This window comes from Sciurus vulgaris (genome assembly GCF_902686455.1).
Source record: "Sciurus vulgaris genome assembly, chromosome: 8".
NCBI classification, from domain to species: Eukaryota; Metazoa; Chordata; class Mammalia; order Rodentia; family Sciuridae; genus Sciurus; species Sciurus vulgaris.
The window spans coordinates 11,724,388-11,746,939 of NC_136468.1; the positions used below are offsets into that span (position 1 = coordinate 11,724,388).

At 41.2% G+C, this 22,552-nt stretch overlaps 1 protein-coding gene across 3 annotated transcripts in view; it reads left to right on the plus strand.

Moving 5' to 3' along the window:
* Nucleotides 1-22,552, plus strand: part of TPK1 (thiamin pyrophosphokinase 1) — a 309,296-nt gene that overhangs the window by 258,491 nt on the left and 28,253 nt on the right. For 2 of the 3 annotated variants that reach the window (XM_079151091.1, XM_079151093.1), the window contains exon 6: nucleotides 11,377-11,523. The exons of the other annotated variant lie outside the window; for it this stretch is intronic. In XM_079151091.1, coding sequence (XP_079007217.1) covers nucleotides 11,377-11,523 — 147 coding nt within the window. The remainder of the gene's footprint in view (nucleotides 1-11,376; nucleotides 11,524-22,552) is intronic. 3 annotated transcript variants of the gene reach the window in all.

Consider the following 22,552-nt stretch of genomic DNA (forward strand, 5'->3'; position numbering starts at 1 on the left):
GGGAGTGTATCAGGCTGGCAGCATGAGGCGGAGCCATCCATTCCTGCCTGGCTGGGAAGCATAAGCGATAGAAAGAGACCAGCACCTCAGTCACCTTCAAGGATATGCTCCTCATGACCACGAAGTCCCACTAGGGTCCCAGCTTCCACTGCCTTCTAGTAGCTGTAAGCGACAGGCCAAACCTTTTAACAGCCGGACCTTTGGGGGACAGTTATCCAAACTGTCGCAAGCCTTCGTGAATGGAATTAGTCCTTCTGAAGTGGCAGGGAGCGTGCTTCAGCTTTGTGCCATGTGCAGATGCAGGGAGTGGATCTGCAGACTAGGAAGAGGGCCCTCAGCAGAACTGAATCTGTTGGAACCTTGATCCTGCCCTTCCCGTCTCCTGAACTGCGAGGGATAAGTGTGACGAAAGCTGCTTCGGCTCTGTGTTCTAGAACAAACCTGTCTATGAAATCATAACATTGTCTTTATAGTTGGACAAAGTAGAACGGAATTACTCTGTCCAAAGAAGTTTGGTTTTTTTTTTAGGTGGTGGAGCTAAGCATCCTACCCAAATCACACCCTTCCTTTCAGGGGAAGGAGGGGACAATTCTGTGGTGTTTTCTGAGAACTAAAGTATTTCTAGGATGTAAACATGGGGTGAAGAGTTGAGGAAGTAATTTGTGGGACAGCATTGGAGGAGATTGGATTTTATCTTGGGGATCCAGGAAGGCCAATACTTAATTTTAAGCAGAACATTGGCAAGAACAGATTTGAGATACAGAAAACTTGATCTCATTACTGAGTGGAAGATTGCTTGGTTATTATAGAGGCAGCAGTGCAGGTAAGAAGGACAGGCAGAAGGCCAGTCGGGTTGTCTGTGGGAAACTGACGCATGAATTAAGGCTGTTGACAGGGAGGCCTGAGAGAGAATTATTTGAGAGAAATTCTGAATTTTCCTGAACTTCTGCATGGATGGAAACCTCATTATCTTGTCATTTTAAGAGGTACTATTTATTCCTTACCCAAACAGACTGACATTCGACTGGGACTTAAAGTAAAATGTGACCTGGCTGGAACTGAAACAGGATCCCAAGGTGTCTATTCCACAGCTGCCAATGTTCTGTGTTTGTCAGTATATCTGCTGCCATAAACTGTGTGGTCTTTAATTTCTCTGGTTTCTCATTTTCACATCCATCATGGGAATTATTTTACAGACTTACTAAAACATTCTTTGATATTGCTGAAGTTTTTTTTTTATTTCTATGTAGTAATTGGATATTACTGACTTCTTTCAGTTGATCTGTTTTTGCTCTATCTTGATCAAAGTCTGTCCTCTATAAACTGTACTGAGTCTTCTGTCTTCAAATGAAAGCAACAAATTTAATTGGACCAAACACTTTTGTCATCTTTCTGAAACCCCAGCATAGTACGTAGAGATGTTTTTTGTTTTTTGTTTTTTTTTTTTCCATTCTTGTCCCACTCCCACCCCCATTAAGTGTCATCATCCGCTTATCAGTGAGATCATTCCTCTTTTGGATTTTTGAGATTGGCTTATCTCACTTAACATGATATTCTCCAATTTCATCCATTTGCCTGCAAATGCCATAATTCTATTCTTTATAGCTGAGTAATATTCCGTTGTATATATATACCACAGTTTCTTTATCCATTCATCAATTGAAGGGCATCTAGGTTGGTTCCATAGTCTGGCTATTGTGAATTGAGACGCTATGAACATAGATGTGGCTGTATCTCTGAAGTGTGCTGATTTTAAGTCCTTTGGATATAGGCCGAGGAGTGGGATAGCTGGGTCAAATGGTAGGTCCATTCCAAGTTTTCTAAGGAATCTCCACTTTCCAGAGTGGCTGCACTAATTTGCAGTTCCACCAGCAGTGTATGAGTGTACCTTTTTCCCCACATCCTCTCCAACACCTATTGTTGCTTGTGTTCTTGATAATCGCCATTCTAATTGGGGTGAGATGGAATCTTAGTGTAGTTTTGATTTGCATTTCTCTTATTACTAAAGATGTTGAACATTTTTTCATATATCTGTTGATTGCTTGTACATCTTCGTCTGTGAAGTGTCTGTTCATTTCCTTAGCCCATTTGTTGATTGAGTTATTTGTATTCTTGGTGTAGAGTTTTTTGAGTTCTTTATAGATTCTAGAAATTAGTGCTCTATCGGAAGTATGAGAGGCAAAGATATTCTCCCACTCTGTAGGCTCTCTCTTCGCATTGCTGATAGTTTCCTTTGCTGAGAGAAAGCTATGTAGTTTGAATCTATCCCAGTTATTGATTCTTGCTTTTATTTCTTGTGCTATGGGAGTCCTGTTAAGGAAGTCTGATCCTAGGCCAACAAGGTGAAGATTTGGACCTACTTTTTCTTCTATAAGATGCAGGGTCTCTGGTCTGATTTCAAGGTCCTTGATCCATTTTGAGTTGATTTTTGTGCAGGGTGAGAGATATGGGTTTAGTTTCATTCTGTTGCATATGGATTTCCAGTTTTCCCAGCACCATTTGTTGAAGAGGCTATCTTTTCTCCATTGCATATTTCTGGCACCTTTGTCTCGTATCAGAAAATTGTATTTATTTGGGTTTGTGTCTGTGTCCTCTATTCTGTACTATTGATCTACCTGTCTATTTTGGTGCCAATACCATGCTGTTTTTGTTACTATTGCTTTGTAGTATAGTTGAAGTTCTGGTATTGTGATACCCCCTGTTTCATTCTTCCTGCTAAGGATTGCTTTAGCTATTCTGGGTTTCTTATTCTTCCAGATGAATTTCATGATTGCTTGCTCTATTTCTGTGAGGTACATCATTGGGATTTTAATTGAAATTGCATTGAATCTGTATAGCACTTTTGGTAGTATGGCCATTTTGACAATATTAATTCTGCCTATCCAAGAACATGGGAGATCTTTCCATCTTCTAAGGTCTTCCTTAATTTCTTTCTTCAGTGTTTTGTACTTTTCATTGTAGAGATCTTTTACGTCTTTGGTTAGATTGATACCCAAGTATTTCATTTTTTTTGAGGCTATTGCAAGTGGAGTTGTTTTCCTCATTTCCCTTTCAGCTGTTTCATCGCATGCATATAAAAATGCTGTAGATTTATGCATGTTGATTTTATAGCCTGCTATTTTGCTGAATTCATTGATGAGGTCTAGAAGTTTTCTGGAGGAGGTTTTTGGATCCTCTAAATATAGAATCATGTCATCTGCAAATAGTGACAGCTTAAGTTCCTCTTTTCCTATTCATAGCCCTTTAATTTCTTTAGTCTGCCTAATTGCTCTGGCTAGAGTTTCAAGGACAATGTTGAATAGATGTGGTGAAAGAGGACATCCCTGTCTTGTTCCTGTTTTTAAAGGGAATGGTTTCAATTTTTCTCCATTAAGAATGATCTTGGCTATGGGCTTAGCATAAATAGCCTTTACAATGTTCAGGTATGTTCCTACTATCCCTATTTTTTCTAGTGTTTTCAGCATGAAGGGGTGTTGTATATTGTCAAATGCTTTTTCTGCATCAATTGAAATAACCATATGATTCTTATCCTTAAGTCTATTGATATGATGGATTACGTTTATTGATTTACAGATGTTAAACCATCCTTGTATTCCAGGAATGAACCCCACTTGATCGTGGTGCACAATTTTCTTAATATGTTTTTGGATATGGTTTGCCAATATTTTGTTAAGGATCTTAGCATCTATATTCATCAAGGATATTGGTCTAAAATTTTCTTTCCTTGATGTGTCTTTTCCTGGTTTGCATATGAGGGTGATATTAGCTTCATAGAATGAGTTCGGTAGGGTACCCTCCTTTTCTATTTCCTGGAATACTTTGAGAAGTATTGGAATGAGTTCTTCTTTGAAGGTCTTGTAGAACTCGGCTGAGAATCCTTCTGGTCCTGGGCTTTTCTTGAGTGGTAGATTTTTAATGGCTTCTTCTATTTCATTGCTTGATATTGATCTGTTTAAATCGGGTATGTCCTCCTGGTTCAGTTTGGGAGGAGCATATGTCTCTAGAAATTTGTCAGTGTCTTCAGTAGTTTCTATTTTGTTGGAATACAGATTTTCAAAGTAGCTTCTCATTATGTTCTGTATCTCAGTGGTATCTGTTGTGATATTTCCTTTTGCATCATGTATTTTAGTAATTTGAGTCTTCTCTCTCCTTCTCTTTGTTAGTGTGGCTAAGGGTTTATCTATTTTGTTTACTTTCTCAAAGAACCAACTTTTTGTTTTGTCATTTTTTTTGAATAGTTTCTTTTGTTTTAATTTCATTGATTTCAGCTCTGATTTTAATTATTTCCTGTCTTCTACTACTTTTGCTGTTATTCTGTTCTTCTTTTTCTAGGGCTTTGAGCTGTAATATTTGGTCATTTAATTGTTGACTTTTCATTCTTTTCTGGAATGCGCTCCATGCAATGTATTTTCCTCTTAGTACCGCTTTCATAGTGTCCCAGAGATTTTGATATGTTGTATCATCATTCTCATTGACCTCTAAGAATTTTTTAATCTCCTCCCTGATGTTTTTTGTTATCCATGTTTCATTCAATAGCATATTATTTAGTCTCCAAGTGTTGGAGTAATTTCCTTTTTTTACTTTGTCATTGATTTCTACTCTCAGTCCATTATGATCTGATAGAACACAAGGCAGTATCTCTATTTTTTTGCATTTCCTAAGGGCTGCTTTGTGGCATAACATAACATAACGTAGAGATGTTTGAAAGGTAAAGAAGCTAGTTAAGCATCATATCTAAATCTTTTTAGACCCTGGTGTTTTTTTGTGTTGGGTTGGTTTTGCTCATGTCAGTCTTAACTCTCCAGCAGTGGAGAGAACATGTGCTTTGGTGTGCATGGCAGAGTCCTGGTTGAGGCCTGCATTCTTGGGTCATTATTTATAATGCCCCCTTCACTTCCCAAATGTTTCACTTTGTACATTAAATTATACAACCACCCTATTTATGAGTAAGAGCCACAAGGAAATTGTCCATTTATGCATCTCCAGCTCTCAATTTATGGAACGTAAGATGTGATTAATGTATGCTGACCGTCACTGTCCCTCACTGTAGACTTCCTATCTAAACTCTTTGAGATCAGAGAAAAACTTGTAATTTGGTTACTGAAAGATTTTTGCTGCTATCATAGAAAAGTGAAATTGCTTCTTCTTTTGGTGTTAGATATGCCTGAACTAGTCTTGTCACGATTGTATTAAGACAAATAATGCAAAGCCAAATTTTACACTTAATTTCTAAACAAAGTAGGTATGATTGTTATTTAACTTATTATGGTAGAAACCAGAGAACTTTACATGGAGCAAAAGAAGTGAAGGGAATCTTGAAAAATATGTTGGTGAATTTCAACCATCCCTGTCTTTAAGGATGAGCCGCCTAAGGCACAGGGGGTCATGTAACATGAGTATGCTCATGCGGCCATTTACATTGTGTACAACACTATGGTCAGATCTCCAGTGCATTAATCCAGGATTACAAAATTCTTTTTGCCAAATTTGATGGCACATGAAAAGTCAATGGAAACACTTACTCCCACCCAACTCCATGCTAGCAAATAATGTAAAATATCCAGACTTGAGTATAGGAAATGTATGGAAATTAGTCAGGATGTTTTTGTTTTGTCTTGTTTTTCTTATTTTCTATACTAATTAATATGACATAATAGTTATGTGTTGGGTAGTTATATGTATGTGATCACAAATATATTATAAAACATTCCAGCATCACTAATCATCAGGAAACTGCAAACGTAAACCCATTTCACACCTGTCAGAATGGCTGTTATCAAAAATATGAACAATAACAATTGTTAACAAGGATGTGGAATAAAATGAACGCTTTTATGCTGTTGGTAGGAATGTAAATTAGTACACCCATTTTGGAACAGAGTTCCTTAAAGAATTAAAAGTAAAGCTAGCATATGATCTTGCAATGCCACTACTAGGTATTTTTTTTTTTAAGGAACATGAAATCAGTGTATGTTAGAAGCTCTCTATATCCCTGTGTTCATTGCAGCACCGGTCACCATGGCTGAGACATGGAATCAGCCTGATCACCCTGAGTGTCCGTCAACAAACAGATGGATAAAGAAAGTGGGATCGGTGTACACAGTGGAATACTGATCAGCCTTAGAAAACAGAAAAAAGAAATCCTGTCATTTGAGAGACATGGACGAACCCGGAGGACTTTGTGTTGACTGAAATAAGCCGAGGACAGGAAAGCAAATACTGCATGATTTCATGTATCTGTGAACTCATAGAAACAGAGAATAGAATTTGTTTACCAGTGGCTGGGGCTGGGGAGATTGGGGAAGTATCGCTCACAGGACACAGCATTTCCCCTTCAGTGACCTCTGCAGTCCATGGCTGTCTTCCCTAGAGGCCCCTGTACTTGTAGCATCTTTACCTTCTAACTCCTGCAGAGACTGTGTTCTCACCCAAGGAGGGTGATGCTCAGAAGCCACAGTGGTACTGCAGCTTGGGCTGCTTTTTCTCCCACCACGTTCCCTGTGGGCCCCGGAAGCAGGGCTTGGTGTCTTCACTGGTATCTGCTTTTTCTACACCTGCTCCCCCCAGGTTGTGGTCACAAGCTACCAGGGCACTTAGCTGCGCTTGTCTGGCCGTAGATGGGCAATCAGGTGAAATACATTGTGGATGTTGGAGATTACACCTGTAAAAGAAGAACATACCATATCTCATTATTATTTTTACACAGATTGCATGGTAAAATGCTGATGTTTAGGTCTATCCCATTAAATATCTTAGAATTAATTTTACTATTTTTCATTTTTCTTCTTTCAGTGCAGCTAATTTAAAAACCCCTATGTGGGCTTCATTTTATTTCCTTTGGACACTGCTGTTCTATTCCATTCTTCTCCCCCGAAAAGCTCCCAAGTCTGGATCTCAGGTTGTCAGGTTATTTCATCCGTATTGCTCATACTGGAGTCCTCACTGCTATAGTCTTGGCCACCTGCCTCCTGCGTGTGAGGCTGACTTCTAAGTCACCAGCACTTTTCTCAATGCTGTCTTCATTCATGGTAAGTTCTGTGTACATTCAAATGGATCTTCTGATCCACCTACTTCCGGTTTCCTTACTTGCCTCCCTCGGTTATCTTGTTTACCTCTTTACTTCAGTTACTCAATTTTATGCACATTCTTGACCTTGTCCTTATTAAGATTTATAAACCCTCTTTCCCCATCTCCTGTGCCCCGACTTCAACACTGCTTCGTGCTCCCCAGCACTTGGGTCCCCTGGCCGTGCTCTCCAGCCCTCAGTTCACTCATTCCTTTATCCAACACACATTAATTGGTCACCTATTACATACCATGCTTCACTCAAGGTCCTGGAGGTAAGAAACCTTTTCCTTCATGTTACTTATCATCTAATTGGGATGACAATAGAATAAGCTTAATAAATAAGATATCTGGCATGGTGTTAGATTTTTAACATCGGGTGCCAGGAAGAAAATCTACAGGTTGGAAATGGGAATATGTACTATTGGCATGGAGGAGGGAGAATTTTTAGATAGAAGATCAATGAAGGAAGTAAAGAAGCCAGTCAAGGGAATATTTGGGGATATTGCATTCCAGACAGAAAGCAAGTGCAAAGTCCTTGAAGTACGCAGGACTGGTGTGTTCAAGAACTAGAAGAGATGAAAATATGGCTGGACCAGAGAAGAGGAAGAAAAACAAAATAAAAGCTAAGGTCAGAGAGGGAACTGGATACCAAATCCTGCAGGGTTTTGTAGATCCTAGTGAAACTTGGAAAACTGCTTTGTACAGTAGCACATGCATGTAATTCCAGCAGCTCAGGAGGTTGAGGTAGGAGGATCGAAAGTTCAAGACCTGCCTCAGCAACTTAGCGAGGCCCTAAGCAACTTAGTGAGACCCCCATCTCAAAATTAAAAAATAAAAAGGGCTGGGGGTGTGACTCAGTAGTTATTAAGCACCCCTGGGTTCAATCCTCAGTACCAGGAAAAAAACAACCAAAAAAAAAAAAAAAAAAGGAAGAAGAAAGAAAAATTGGAAAACCATTAAGGGTTTTGAGCAGAAGAATGTTGTGTTCACATTTAACAGGATTGTTTTTGAAACTCCATTGAGACTCCTTTGTGAGTAAGCCAAGGCAGAAGCAGAAGAAGAAGCTGGTGGTGGCTGTCGTGACAACCCTGTGAAATACACACGCAGCTCACATACCCTGTCATGGTTCAGTGTCCTGATCACGGTTGTGGTGAGGTCGTGGGTGGTGAGAAGTAGACATTCTGCGTACATCTCAGAAATGCAGCTGTTGGAATTTCTTGAGAGAACAGATAAAGATGTGGAAGGAAGTAGGTCCAGGATGACTTTGAAGCCGTATGAGAGCAGCAGGAAGTGGGGAAGAACAGGTCAACCGTGAGGTCGCTGGTGGACGTCCAGGTACATGTTAAGTGAGCACTTAGCGCTCTTGAAATTCAGGAGAGACTCACGCAAGTCGAGCACTCACGTTTTCCTGATTTGCCTTACTTGCTGCAAATCCCTTGTTCAGTTGCAGCTGGCCTCCTATAGCTTTCTGAAAGTGCCTGGGGCCAGGTAACTTCTCCCTGCCTCTTGTGTGTTCTTTGAAGCACCTCCTCACGCACCTGGCCCCTGGGTCCCTCTGTGCTTATGTCCCTCAACCTCTTTGGAGTCCTTGCTGCCACTTTCATGCCATTTCAATGCAGCCTGTCCCCTGTTCCAAACTGCAGCACCCTCTCCACCAGTGTTTTCTGACTCCCTGTGTATCACGCTCCTGCAGCATCTACCACCTTGTCCACATTCTAACGAATGTGCCTGTTTTTTATTTTTAGGATCGTGTGTTGTCCTCCATTTGACTGTTGACCCCATGAAGGAAGGGACTTTTGCTTTCTTACTAATGTATCCCGAGGGTTTAGGATATTTCCTAGCACATGATAAATAATCATGAAGTATTTGTTGGGTTTTTCCAATTTGTCCATTAGCTTATAAATGAAACTTATGAGTTCATCAAATGTGTGTATGAGGTAATAAATGTGACATGTTGACTTTTTAAAAAAACGTTGACTCCTTGCCAAGCGGGGAGGTGTTTTGAAGGAATTAGATGATGTTTACACAGCCTAATTAATAATTAGCTTCTTGCCTCTCTGGTTATTTGTCTTCAGTGTTGTTTTCCGTGCTTAGGGGAGCTCAGTTAATACCTGTCGGGTACTCTCCTGCAAAAGTGGTGCCCGTGTCTGATTCTTGGGCCTCCTCTGCAAGGAGAGACACACAAGAATATCAAAGGGTATAACAAAGCATGACTGGGCACATTGGAAATCAATGCTAAAATAAAAGAAAAGCTTTGGCTTCACCTAGAAAAGGTACCCTAGCCATCCACAGTGGCGTGTTTTCCTTGGAAGGCCCTGTCCCAAAGCCATTACTGTCTCAGAGATGGCAATCTCGCTTTGTAAAAACCTGTCACAATATGCAGAGGTGGTGTCTGTCCTCCTCCCCCATCTCTGTGAATCCCCTGTCCCACCTGCCGCTGAGACTGGACATCAGCAGGAAGGTGGGTGCGGCCCCTCCCCAGCCCCGTCTGCAGCTTGCGTGGCTCCACTAATGTTTTTAATCAATCTTGCTAAATACTTCCTGTAGGGAATATGAGTAGTGATGAGAAGTAATCTTGCTGCTACTTTCTTTTGAAAAATCCGGTGACTGATTTACAGACATTGCTTATTCATCATGATATATCCTGTTGCAGAAGATGGGAGTTAAATTTCAGCCTTAAAGGTCATGGGATCCCTCAAGGCCCAGAGTGTAGAAATAAAAAATTGAGAACCTGACAAAGGGATTCCAGAATCTGCATAGTGAATAAACTTCTATCAGGCCTTGCTTCTGATGTGAATTTAGGATTATGTGGATACGACTATGCCAATATTCTTTTCATTGGAGCCTTAAAACTGTCTCCATATTTCTTGGACAACTTCTTTTGTTTCATTTCTCTTCAATTTAAAGCACATTCTCTAATTTTCCTGAGTTCATGTGTGGTTCTGGGCCCTTCCCAACTGTATTGGAGAAGGCTTCCCAGTAAGGCCTCCTCGGAGAACATGAGACACTACTACCAAATTTAATACCCCAGACAGAAGCGTTTGGCAGGTCTGATCATAAGTTACCTCTTTGCTCGGAAGACTAGCAGATGTCCCTGTCTTTACCTATTATTCAGAGTAATACATGCTTCCAAGGGCACTTGATCCTTTGGGGGCCCCAAACCTAACTCTTGGAGTGGTAGAAGAGTCTCTCTAAAGATGATAGTACTCCTACAGATGTGTGATTGCCTGTATTCAAATAGTCTCACTTTGACATGAAGCTTCTTACCCAAAGTAATAATTCCCATTCTCCCTTACTCTCTGGTAAGGTCAGAAATAAGAAATCCATTCCACGTTTCATGGTGCTATCATGTATTTTACTTTTAATGTTTCTGTTAATCCCATTCTGATTCACTATTCCCACAGTGTGGTAGTGACTCTGATGCTTCCTCAGCTAGTGAGTCTTTTGTTGCACTCTCTTCATTTATTAATTCATCAAACTCTTGGTGTGCTAGGCACTATCAAGTTATAAGAGCTATTACCATTGAACGAACAAACAAACAAACAAAAACTTAACTAAATTAGAGAGCAAACCAATCAACCCCAGAGCCTTCGGATTCTGGAGCTAATACATCATTTATTCCCCAGTAATTGAGCATTGGGGTTTCATTGGTGCATTGGGTTTGTTCTTCTAAAATCATGCCATCTTTATTGGACCTCATCTTATCCAAGTTTTTTCTTTAATGTACTCTTTCAAAGCTGAAAACCCAAATACTCCTTGTTTTTAATCAAATTTTATTTTATACCAGGTAGAATAATTATTATTCTCAGTTTCTATACTGTGTAAAGTTTTCCTAAGATATTTTAATGAAGTTCTTCCATCCTTCCTCTTTCTTGATTAGTATTCCAGTTTGGAGCCAAGAGTATAGCTTATGATAGCGTACTTGCCTAGCAAGCTCCAGGCCCTGGGTTCAGTCCCTAACTCTCTCAAACCTTCCATTCCCACCCCCCTAAAAAGGAAAATAAAACATTACTTTAGATTGTGCTAAATCACAGACACCCACATGAAAGGAATGCACAAATGGATTGTTCAGGGGAGAGTGAGCTAGTTCTCTAGGTGAATAGCAGATGGGAAGGACTTTGGGTTTGTTGTCCAGAGCTGTTCTTGATAGCTGACTCTGCCACTTTCCAGTTATGTGAGCTCTGGTTTGCCTGTTAATTCTTTCATCTGAACAAGTAGCGAAGTATTGAAAGCTCTATTCTAGAGTTTAACGCTCCTTGGTTATTTAAATTCTTTAAACATGTGACGTCCATTCCACTGCTTACCTAGGTGGACGTGATCGTGACACTGGGAGGCCTCGCTGGACGTTTTGACCAGATCATGGCGTCTGTGAACACCCTGTTCCAAGCCACTCACATCATGCCTCTGCCAATTATCATGATCCAAGAGGAGTCTCTCATCTACCTTCTTCAGCCGGTAAGTGAAAAGCAATCATGACATTCTACAGGATGCGAAGAACTCTGGCCTCACGTGTCTTCTAGCTCTGAAGTCATGGACTCTTTGCTTGTTTGCAGTTGCTTTCCTTTACTGCCCCAAGTCCCTGAGTAGCACAAAGGCAGAGAAGTCTCAAAGTTGACATTTTATTGCAGCCAGAAGAAAAAGAAAATCTTGTAACTTTTAATTAAATGAGTAAGAATTAAATTTAGCATGTTTGCATTATGAGCAGCTGAATGTGAATGACACTTGAGAAAACCCTCAACACAAGGGAACACAAGACTTGGCAAATATATCAAATGGAATTCTCATATATTTTGAGTGTTGTCCTTATAATTGGAAACTGGATTTGATTTTGTTAAGCACTTAAAAGCAAATGTTTAGCTTTTACTACTCCTAAGTTGCCTGATTATTAATTTTACTTCTTAAAGTAAATTTTTAATGATGATGTCATTCTTAACCCATGGTAAGAATCAGGAAAATTTCTATCAGTGTAGTGCATAGATGTCTTATTAAATAAACAAATTTTATAAAGTTTATTGGTATATTTCAGTTAAAAAAATTAATCAGCAGTTGAGCGTGGCAGTACACACCTGGCTTGGGAGGCTGAGGCAGGAGGATTGCAAATTCAAAGCCAGTGTTCAACAACTTAGTGAAACCCTGTGTCAAAATAAAAAACAAAACTAAACAAAAAAGAACTGGGGATATGTTAAGTGCCCTGGGTTCAATCTGTAGCACAAAAAATTTAATCAGCAACATTTTGAAGAAGATAGTGGATAGTTCTTATTTTTGCTTCTTGTTATTGTACTATGTATACTTTTACTTCTACCCCCAACGACTTGCTGTCATCTGTAGTATACAGATAACTTAAGATAGTTGATCAAATGTGCACTGAGCATTGTGTAGCAAGTTTTACCCCCCCCCCACCCCCGCTCTTTACATTACCTGGCTTCAGTGCTTCCTAGAAAAATGTGGAAGAGAAGCTGGGGAATTCAGATTTCCAACTCTGTACGCCCCCATTACTTAGCAGTTATACAGCGCCCACTGCAGTTGGACTAGTAGTCCCACTTGGTCTCTGATGTCTAGTTCCTGTCTAGTGCAGGAGACATTTATAAAAATGTATTCATAGCTGTGTTAGCTTTCTGTTACTATGACAAATGACTGAGGTAATCAAGTTATAAGGAGGAAAGGCGTAACTGGCTCACAGTCTTGGAGGTTTCAGGTTGTGACCACTGGCTCTGCTCTGTTGCTGTGGGTCTGTGGCAGATCATCAGGGTGGGAGAATGTAGTGGGATAAAAACACTCACCTCATGGCCAGGTCATGAAAAGAGAAAAGAAGAAAGAGGCAGTTCCCATTACCCTTTGAGATCATGCCTAATGACCAAGCCCTCCCTAGTCCCACTTCCCCTTAGTACCTCCCTGAGGCCCAAGCCTTTACCACATGGATCTGTGGGGGACTCTGAAGATCCCAACTATAGCAGTAATGCCATGTTAAGAGATTAGTGCAGAAAGATGATGAGAGAACAAATAATTTGGGCATGGTGTAGCTTTACACAGGCACACATGATTTATTTACTCAGTTAGTGCCACAAAATTTATCCAATACCTTCTATTTGACAAGCTCCTTCTAGGGGTAAGAAATCATCAAAAACAGACAAAACCTTTATTTTCTTGGAACATAATTCTACAGATTTTACATTTCAACAGAATCTCCATGGATGAGTAGATGTTTGCTTTGGGAGAAAATGAGAGACACATTCAAGCCAGGAGCTGCCAGTAAGGAAAGGTGGTGCAGGCATGTGGTAGGATCTGGAGGTGATTGTGTACAGCTATCATATGGGCTTCAGTAGAGAAAATGCCAGAAGATAAAACTAGAAAGCTAGTGTGGGCGCTGATGGTGAAAACCTTTAATTCTACACAATAGAGTGTGAACTTGTTTGGTTACAGGTTATGGGAAGTCATTGAAAGATTTCAATTAGTGGACATGCTTCTTGTATTCTTACTGCATTTATATTGGTTCAGTGCCCCTGTTTCATGACAATTTCAGAGGTTGGAAACTTTCTATCATTGTGAAGCAGTGAGCCTTATTATGTTGTATGGAATTGATGGTATGATAGATAATCAACCCTAACTTGTCTCTGTAGATACTCTGGTTAACAGATTACTAATTCAAAATGAGGTACAATTATTTTTTTTTTAACAGTCATCTTTATGTGGTTCTCAGCTGAGTCTCAGTAAATGTTTTCTTTTTAAAATTTATTTAATTGATTTATTTTTATTTTTTGTAATTGGAATATTAACTGATAGAGTCGCATCTAAAACATGACTTCTCTACTTGATGTATCTCCATTGCTTTGGGGTTCTGCATCTTCACTCTGCTGTGATGGTGGACTTTCTGATGCATTCATCTTGGGATTCGTCAGACTTCCTCCATCTTCCTGCTGCTGGCTGTCATCACTTTTGGAAAGCTGCCAGCCGTTTCATTTTCCAACAGCGCCCTGTTCTCTCTCCCCTTTTTCTGCAACTGCTTGCATTCCCATTGAATGTATATAAGATCTTCGTATCGTATTCTGTATATCTCAGAATTTCCCATTCATACTTTCTGCATCCCGATCTCTGCAGGCTGCATGCTGAAGAACTTCATCTCCTCTGTGTTCTGCTTCTCTCTTCTGCCTCAGCCCATTTCATGGATTTGTTGCTAAACTCCTCCATCCGGCTTCTTGTTCCTAATACAATTCTGCTTTATTATATGCTTGTTTTTAAGGCTCTTAAAACATTACCACTAAACAGCTCCTTTGCCCTGTGATTTTGAAACTTTCCCCCAGGGAATTATGGGAGGCATGGGTTAAAGTATGTCCAAGGGCAGTTTACATTTGCTTTAGCCAAGCTCCTGAGCAGACTCTTAGCCCGTTTTGCTGGGGGCTTCAAGAACTTAGGACATTTTGTTTAGTACTTTCCTGGACCACCTAAGGATCAAGGGTTCTCTTCTCAGGAGATCTGCTTTCCCAGCTCTGCTTTCCCATCACTTTTAGTAAGGGAATGACAAGACAAGTAGTCATGCAAACCAAAATGATTGTGTTGGGGATTGAAGATGCGAATAGGTCTTATGTGACTCGGCATATATTTAAGCAATTTCCTTGTTTGTTTCTGAAATGTGATTGATAGCAAAATTCCATTAAAATGTACATTAAAATGATGCTGCCCCAGCGTTGTATATCCTTACCTGGGACTTGCACCCCTGGGACTGGGCCAGCTCTGCTAGTGTTTCCTCCATGTGGCTTCACACTGAACGTGCTAGCTACTGTACACACACTAGAGTGCGCATACACATAAGGTAGTGTGCACATTTGGGGGTATTCAGAATAAGTGGTCCCCGGGATGCTGTTCATTGTTTTGGGGAATCATAATCACAGTCAGGAAAGGCAGAAGGAACATGACAAACTTAAACTGAAACCATTTTAAAGATTGTGCAGCAAGGATTAAGACAGTGTGATGTGTTCAGTGCCAAAGAATGACATTAAAAATTCTTAAAATTATTTGAAAAATTTACACTAACATCTCACTGTTGAGTAGGGAGCTATTTTGATGTTTTTACACGCAGGAGCTCACTTGAACTTCATAGCAACACCGTGAGGAAAGCAGGACAGGTAAGAGTCACACCATGAAGGCTTTTGCCTCAACGCCTTTTCCACACCACTACGTTTCCTCTTTTATGGGTTAATGGACTTAAAAACAAATGAGAAGCTCTCAAAACAAGTCACAGCCCATAGGCTGGCAATTTTCCATGAGCAATGTGTAACTGAGTGGCCATTTGGTGTGTGTATGTGAATGTATGTATATAAATATATGTACACTTAGTATGCATACACATGCATACACACATGTACAATTTTTTCCTACACCATTTTCAAATAAGATAAAACTTGGGTTCACTTTAAACATACATTCCACCTTATTACAGTCCCTCTAGATTAAAGAAAAATGACTTTATTAATTTTTCTTTTTTTTTCTGCAGTGCTGGGGATTGAACCCAGGGCCTTGTGCTTACAAGGCAAGCACTCTACCAACTGAGCTATCTCCCCAGCCCATGAATTTTTCTAAACTACAAAAAGTCTTCCTTCCTATAACAATAATCTTTATTTTATAAACAGATTACATGAAATTATCATTGGGATTTGTTAACATACATTAAAATGGTAAAAGTCAATATCATTGTTAATTATCATGAATGTTAGGTCAGAGAAAAGTGCTTTCTAAAATTTTCTTTACAACTATAAATTGTCTGAAATAAAAGATACTAGCAGAAGGATTAAGTACTCTTATGGGAACTGTTTTGTAAACATTTTACCACTGCAACCTGCAAGAGACCTATAGTGGATTCTGCCTTATTGACCCTGGAACTAAACTGTCCTTCTCTTGATCTTACCCTCAAGTCTTCTCAGTGATGATCTGTGATGTTCTCTGCTTCTTTTGGAGAGTCTACATGTGAGACTCTCATGTGACTAGAATGTATAAATAAGTAATGATTGTTCATTGATCAGAGTTGTGTTAGGCTTTTGGGACCGAGCTCTTTATCTACCAGCATTCACTGAAATCTGTGTGCTGTGTTCCAGTCTAAAGTCTGTGTTCTCCTTTGATCCCCTTTTTGTGATTTATTTTTGTCCATTGTAAGTTGGATTTTAAAACAGGACACGAAAGTATAGCTCTGCATCTATATAAATACGTGTGGCTTTTAGCATATACATTTGTGCATTGTATTTGGGAATAGGTCAGTTACTACAGGTCAAAATATCTATGTTTGGAAACCTCACCATGTGTTTTCTTTGAAGGAAATGCTCAATCTGCCATGTAGAAATAGAGAATTTAAAATAGGATGCATAATTGTTCCTTCCTCATTTTTACCTCCAAAAAATGTGTTCCTAGTAAAGACACCACCGCCTTCCGCGGGCAGGGGAGCTCATAGAACAGGAGGTGCTCTGACGGTGGCATCGCTGGCCTCTGTGACCTGCTGGCCGTGTTCCCTCAGAAGACAGGCATCGCTCGGGGCTGTGTTTATCATGCCGGCCGTGCAGACTGCGGGTGGCTGGGGTTTCGCCTGCACGCTTTCTCATTTTCTGGTTCTGTGCTTCTGAGGAGTACAGAAACATGAGCTTCTGTACACCGAGCATAAATTATCTTTTATCTCCAAGTTTTATGACAGTTTATAATACAAGTTAATAGGATTTATGACCAAGAAATGAGATGTCCTGGAGTTAATAAGGCGTGCCTTTTACATTACCCCAATCCTTGTTCAGTGATTCCTAATCAGGATTCCAGGATTGGACGTGGAGCCGGTGTTAAGGAGCAGACTTCTGTCAGTCTTTATCTCAGTCGAGCAAACCTCACATGTGTTGTAAATATGCCTTTCTTGTGAACTTAGTTGTGTTTTACTGCCGTGTGCTTTCTCTCACCAGATTATTTGCTGGGTGCAAAGTCCTGCCCTCTTATACATTATATGTTTGTAATACTGGGAGTGAATATGATAGGCCTATGTTCATAGTCTGATAGAAGCTGAATATTCATGATGCAGATTTGGCATGTGTGATGTTTCTACTGAGAGTTCAGGTCCTGGGTCCGTGTACCCATCCATACCCCTGCTGAGCAGTTTCATCAGTGACAGCAGCCCAGAGGCAAATCTCAGTGTAATTTGGAAAGGGGACAGAGAGCACTCAATTCCAGATAACTCTGAAATCTTCTATTTGTTGTCTCATTTTAATTCCTTTCTTTGGAATAATCATTTTTTAATTTTTTTATTCTTCCCTCTGTCTTCTGATTTTGTCATTGTCTTGGCCTTGTAGAATCTCCAACGTAAATTATGTGGCAGGGAAGAACTGATAGTCTAAACAGTGTTGAAGTGTTAAAAGATCATTTTATGTATAAGCATTTGCAGAGACACTTATGAGATCCACCCAAAGATATTTATAGTAATTCTTGGAAGGAAAAACTGATGCTGATATCAAAGAGACACATACATACACATCTTAGTCGCTGCAGTATTCACTGTTGCAAATGCCTGGGATCCATCTTGGTGCCATCAGTGGAAGAAGGGATAACACAGATGTGGGACATAGACACCATGGAATATTATTCAGTCATCAAAAGAATAATATCCTGTCATTTACAGAAAAATGGATAAACCTGGAAGACATTGTGTAAAGTGGAAGAAGTCAGACACTTCTTAAATTACCACAAGTTTTCTCTCACGAAGATGTTTTAAGAAGTTGACTGGAATGTATAATGGCAATTACTGGGGGCTGGGAAGCATGAGGGGCAGGGGGATGGTGGGAGGGTGGATAAGGGAACCCACACACAGTTACTTAGAGGTAATAAATTCTGGTCTTCCACAGAGAAGGCATTGCTCTAATTCATGATAACCTGTTATATATTTTATGAATAACTGGAACAGATGCTTGCAGGCTCCAAACACAAGGTAATGAGGAGAGGGAAATGCTAATTACCCTGATTTGATCAGTACACATTATGTACATATATTGAAATACCACATCAACCCCTCAAATAGGTATAATTCTTTAATATTAATCAATAATCTCTTTAAAAATGTTTGAGGAGATGGAAATGTTAACTGCCCTGATTTGTTCGTCATATTCTACACATGTATTGAATTATCCCATAATTCTCTATTGATATTTACAATTAATTACTTCTAGAAAAGAAAACCAAATGAAGCGGATCTCACTCAGTGCCTGTCTAGAAGAGGCATCTTATCTAGACGTGGGCCTCTGCATCAGGCCTCCCAACCTGCCTTCCTTCTCCAGAGGGCACATGCCCACTGCTGCTCTGTCTACCCCCCTGGGAAGGCCTGGCCAGCAGTGCAGTTGCCGGGCGCTCCTGTCCCTTGGTTGCCTGCTCTGTTGTGCGGGGGCCGCAGTCTTGGTCCAGCCGGAGCACACATGGCACCCCCTTCCTCTGCATCCCCCTGTCCATCTCTCCAGACTTTCCCAGCCTCCCAGGGAGGTTTGTCCGTGCCTGTTCTTCTCTCCTCCCCTCTCCCTCTCCTTCTGGGTTCTTTTTCCTCCTCCTCTTCATGGCATTTTAAAAGTATAACACCAAAACCTATCCTGTCATAGTAGACGTTGGTCTATGCGTTAGTAGGAAGACCATGTATTTTAATGTGAAATGAGACAGTAAGAAGTAAAATTTTAGGGTTGTACAATTCTTCTTGTCTCTTTAGAGGTCTCAGTGTCCTCTTTAAGTTAGTATAAAAATTTTCCCTGTATGATTTTAGCCATGTTTAATCAAACTAGTTTTCTTTGAGAATTCAGCTCAACACTCAGATATTTATTTTTTAGGTATTGTTTGGCTTTGCTGACTCACCACCTTAAATACTTACATCTAAACACCCATAGCACCTATTGTGTAACAGACGCTGCAGACGCTTGAAGTACGGAAATAAGCGTCTCTGCCTCCTTTCTCCAGCTCATGCTTTCGTGGAAGAGACAGGAAAATGATATGAAATTCAGAAATATGCTGTAGGAAACACGGTGCTGGGGGATGGCTGCAGAGAGCGCTGGCTGGGGTGGGTGCTAGAGATCCGCGGGTAGTTTCTCAGGGGAGACGACATCTAAATTCATGCCTAGGGAGTTAGGCAAAGAAAGGAGTAGATACTTAATGTGGGAGTACTCTGATGTGCCAAGCCCTGGTGACCTTAGAGAACATGTCACATTTGGTGAGCCGCGAACTGCTGACGTGGGGCACCACGGAGGAGCAGCGGAGGCAGGCCCAAGCAGCAGGGGCTTGTTCGCATGGTCTGGAAGATGGTCTGTGTATTGAAGGTGAAGGCCAGCTACTAAGCATCTCATCAGAATGGTGTTTGACAGGCATTTTAGGTAATTTCTTCTGGTAGCACTGGAGGATGGAATGATTAGGGGGAAGTGAGGCCAATTGACTGATTTAGAAGACACCCAGAAAGAAATGGTGAGTTCAGAAGTAAACGGAGCATGAAGAGAGCTGGGGCTGGGGTTCACCGGGGCGTGTCTTCGCTGCAAAGTCTTCACTGTAGAAATGGGAGGAGGCGGGGGTCCGGTGCCCAGGCTGTGGCCGGGGCTGCGTACTGGTGCTGCCCTACGGGAGAGAGGAAGTGAGAACGGATCAAAATGGGAAGATGGCCAGTGGTTCTGGGATGTGAAGAGGTGAATCTGTCTTTGGGACCTAGTAGAATTGCCTCAAAGGGTTATGTGATCTGACCTGGAGACACTCACCTTTTGAGAATCCTCTTAAAATCCTGGGGAGGACTCACCACATTCTTTACCAAGGTACCAAGTGAAAAGAGCAATGGCGGACCACCGAGTGCAGGGAGGACCTTGCAGGAAAAGAAGCGAGAGACCTAGAAAGTGTGGAGCCGCGGAAATCAGGGTGGTTTAGCGTTTCAGGGGGACATGAGTGGTTAGTTAGGGTGTCAGGAATAAAAATAGGAAATGGATTAGGCACTCAGGAAGAAACCTGTAAGGTGCAGCTGTCCCAGCACAATTTGGTTAGAAACAGGTTACCTTTACTTGGTCATTAAATGGGAGGGGCAGTGAAAGTACATTTCTCTAGTATTATCGTTTACCCTTTTTCGCTGTTGCCTTGTAGCAGCTGAAGTTTTTGGACTCACCAGGGAACTAATGATGGCTTATAAAATTGTTCTGGTGAGACCTTCACCAAGTGGAAAACAAACAGGGCCGTAACTGTGTGGATGGTGTGGTGTCTTTCTGTCTTCCCTGCCAGCCTGGGCACTCAGTGGCTGTGATGTGCCTTCCATTAACTGGCTTGCATCTCTGTGCACACACTAGAGAAGTACTGTTCAACCTATTTTTAGGTCATATTCTCTTTCAAATAAGGAGGAGTCTGCTGGCCACCCCCAGCTCCGGGATTTTCAGAAGGCTTTCCATCATCTTCTCCTGGCTAGTCCTTGGTCTGGGCCTAATCCGTAAACTTCTGGGTGGGTCCTCTGAATGTCCCTTTCGGGACTGGGGAAAACTGCTTCATCTGTTGTTTTCCAGCCGGACTTCCACTCCTCTTTTCTCCACGATTGAACTCCCTCTTCTCTGCCAAAAACATGTTTGTTTAAGTGTCTCTTTTAAAGCCCTACTTAAAATTTCAGCCTTCCACACAGCATTTCCAAACAAACTGCTGTAAACTCACTTTATCTGGATCGATTTTCTCGCTTTTTGTCTTAGTCCATTTGGCTGCTATCACAAAATTCCATAAACTCTATGGTTTACAAGCAGAAATTTATTTCTTACAGTTATGGAGGCTAGAAAGTCCAAGATCAAGGTGCTGGCGGATTCAGTTTCTGGTGAGGGCCCAGCCCTGGCTCAGGGATGGCTCCTCCTCGCTGTGTGTTCACATGCACCGAACAGCTGAGCTCCCTTCTTTTAGAAGGGCCGTAATCCCATGAGGACTCATGAGCAGCTCACCTCCCCAGACCCACATTTTGACACCATGATGTCTGCGGTTAGGTTTCAGCATACTAATTTTGAGGAGGAAAAAACATTCAGACCAAACACTTTTTTAAACATTTTCTTTTTCTTCTTTGGGCCTCAAATAGTCCAACTATAAAACAAAATTCATTAAGTTATATTTTTCCTCATATCCTAAATTAAAAATATATAATTTCACACTTTAAGATGAAATAACAGTTATCACAGTTAGTGTATCTAGTGCTAGCCAAATCCAAACAAATAGCAAGTTTTTGGTCATCTACCTTATCTCGAGAGGAAAGGAGTGAAACAGAGCCCCTCCCCGTCACCTACCCACACAGTATACAAGTCCTTTGACCTTCAAGATGTCTTTCACTGAGGGAGATTTATGGGAAGATGCTCATCAGCAAAAACCTGTGGTGATCCCTCAGCAGCAAGAGGAAATGCGACAATCTCCGTAGAAACTGTTTATAGACATGGTTGCTCATTGGCCTTTCATTCTCAACCTGAGTGACAGAGACTCGATTTTAGAGACTGGGTGTGGTCCTCAGAGTGCTGTGCAGGTGGAACAGCAGAAAGGATGCCGTCAGCATTTGTCTGAACTCTGCCATCGCGATTCTAGGTGAAGTCGTGGAAGATCGGATGTGATGCCATTTCCTTCACCCCCTCCACAGTCCCCTGGCCAAGGACACAGTGCCCTGTGTCTGGTGCACTTCGTTCAGCTGAGTGTTCCTTCAGCAGCTTCCACTGAAAACAAAAGGTCACCAACGCAGTACCAAGGAACGGCGAAGCGATTTGCTGTCCCCAGCAGGGAGATGAGCCTCTGGGAGGAAGGCCGGCGAACGCGGAAGTCTCTAGATAAAGAGCTCCCTTCTGCCCCAGCTGTGTGCTGCTGCTGCTTCTCAGCCATTGAGCGTTTCCCCCGAATCTGGAAGCGTTTCAATCTTATTTGTTCCAAACGTGACCAAAAGTAAAAGTGAGGAAAATGAACACAAATGAAGACGTTAGGCTGGGGCAGGAGAGAGTTGAGGGTGTTTTCTCAGACCATGCACTTACCTGGATACTTTGAAGCTCCTCCAAGGACTGGTGAAAGCGCACCTCCGGGGCCCACGCATGCACGCACGGTACACGTGACACGGACGTCCGCACCCACCTGCGCCAAGAACCTCGGCTCGTCCAACAGAGTCTCACTGAGAGAAAGAGAAGCATTCTGCATCCCAGATTTACCAGGAAGGGGTTTTTAAAAACCACTCTCCTACATGTCTTTTTATTAATTGATTCTTTTTAGTTGTACATGATACTCGAATCCATTTTTATATAATTATCCAAGCATGGAATGTATCTTTTTCTAATTAGGACCCCAGTCTCGTGGATGTACATGATGGTGAGATTCACTGTGGTATATTCATATATTACATAGAAAATTTTTGTCATTATTCTGATTGTGATATTTGACTCAGAGGTCTATAGAATAAGTGTAACAATGAAGTTTTTAAAAATGTGTTAGGTTCAGAAAGCAAGTTGCATCAGTAACTCAAGATGATAGACAT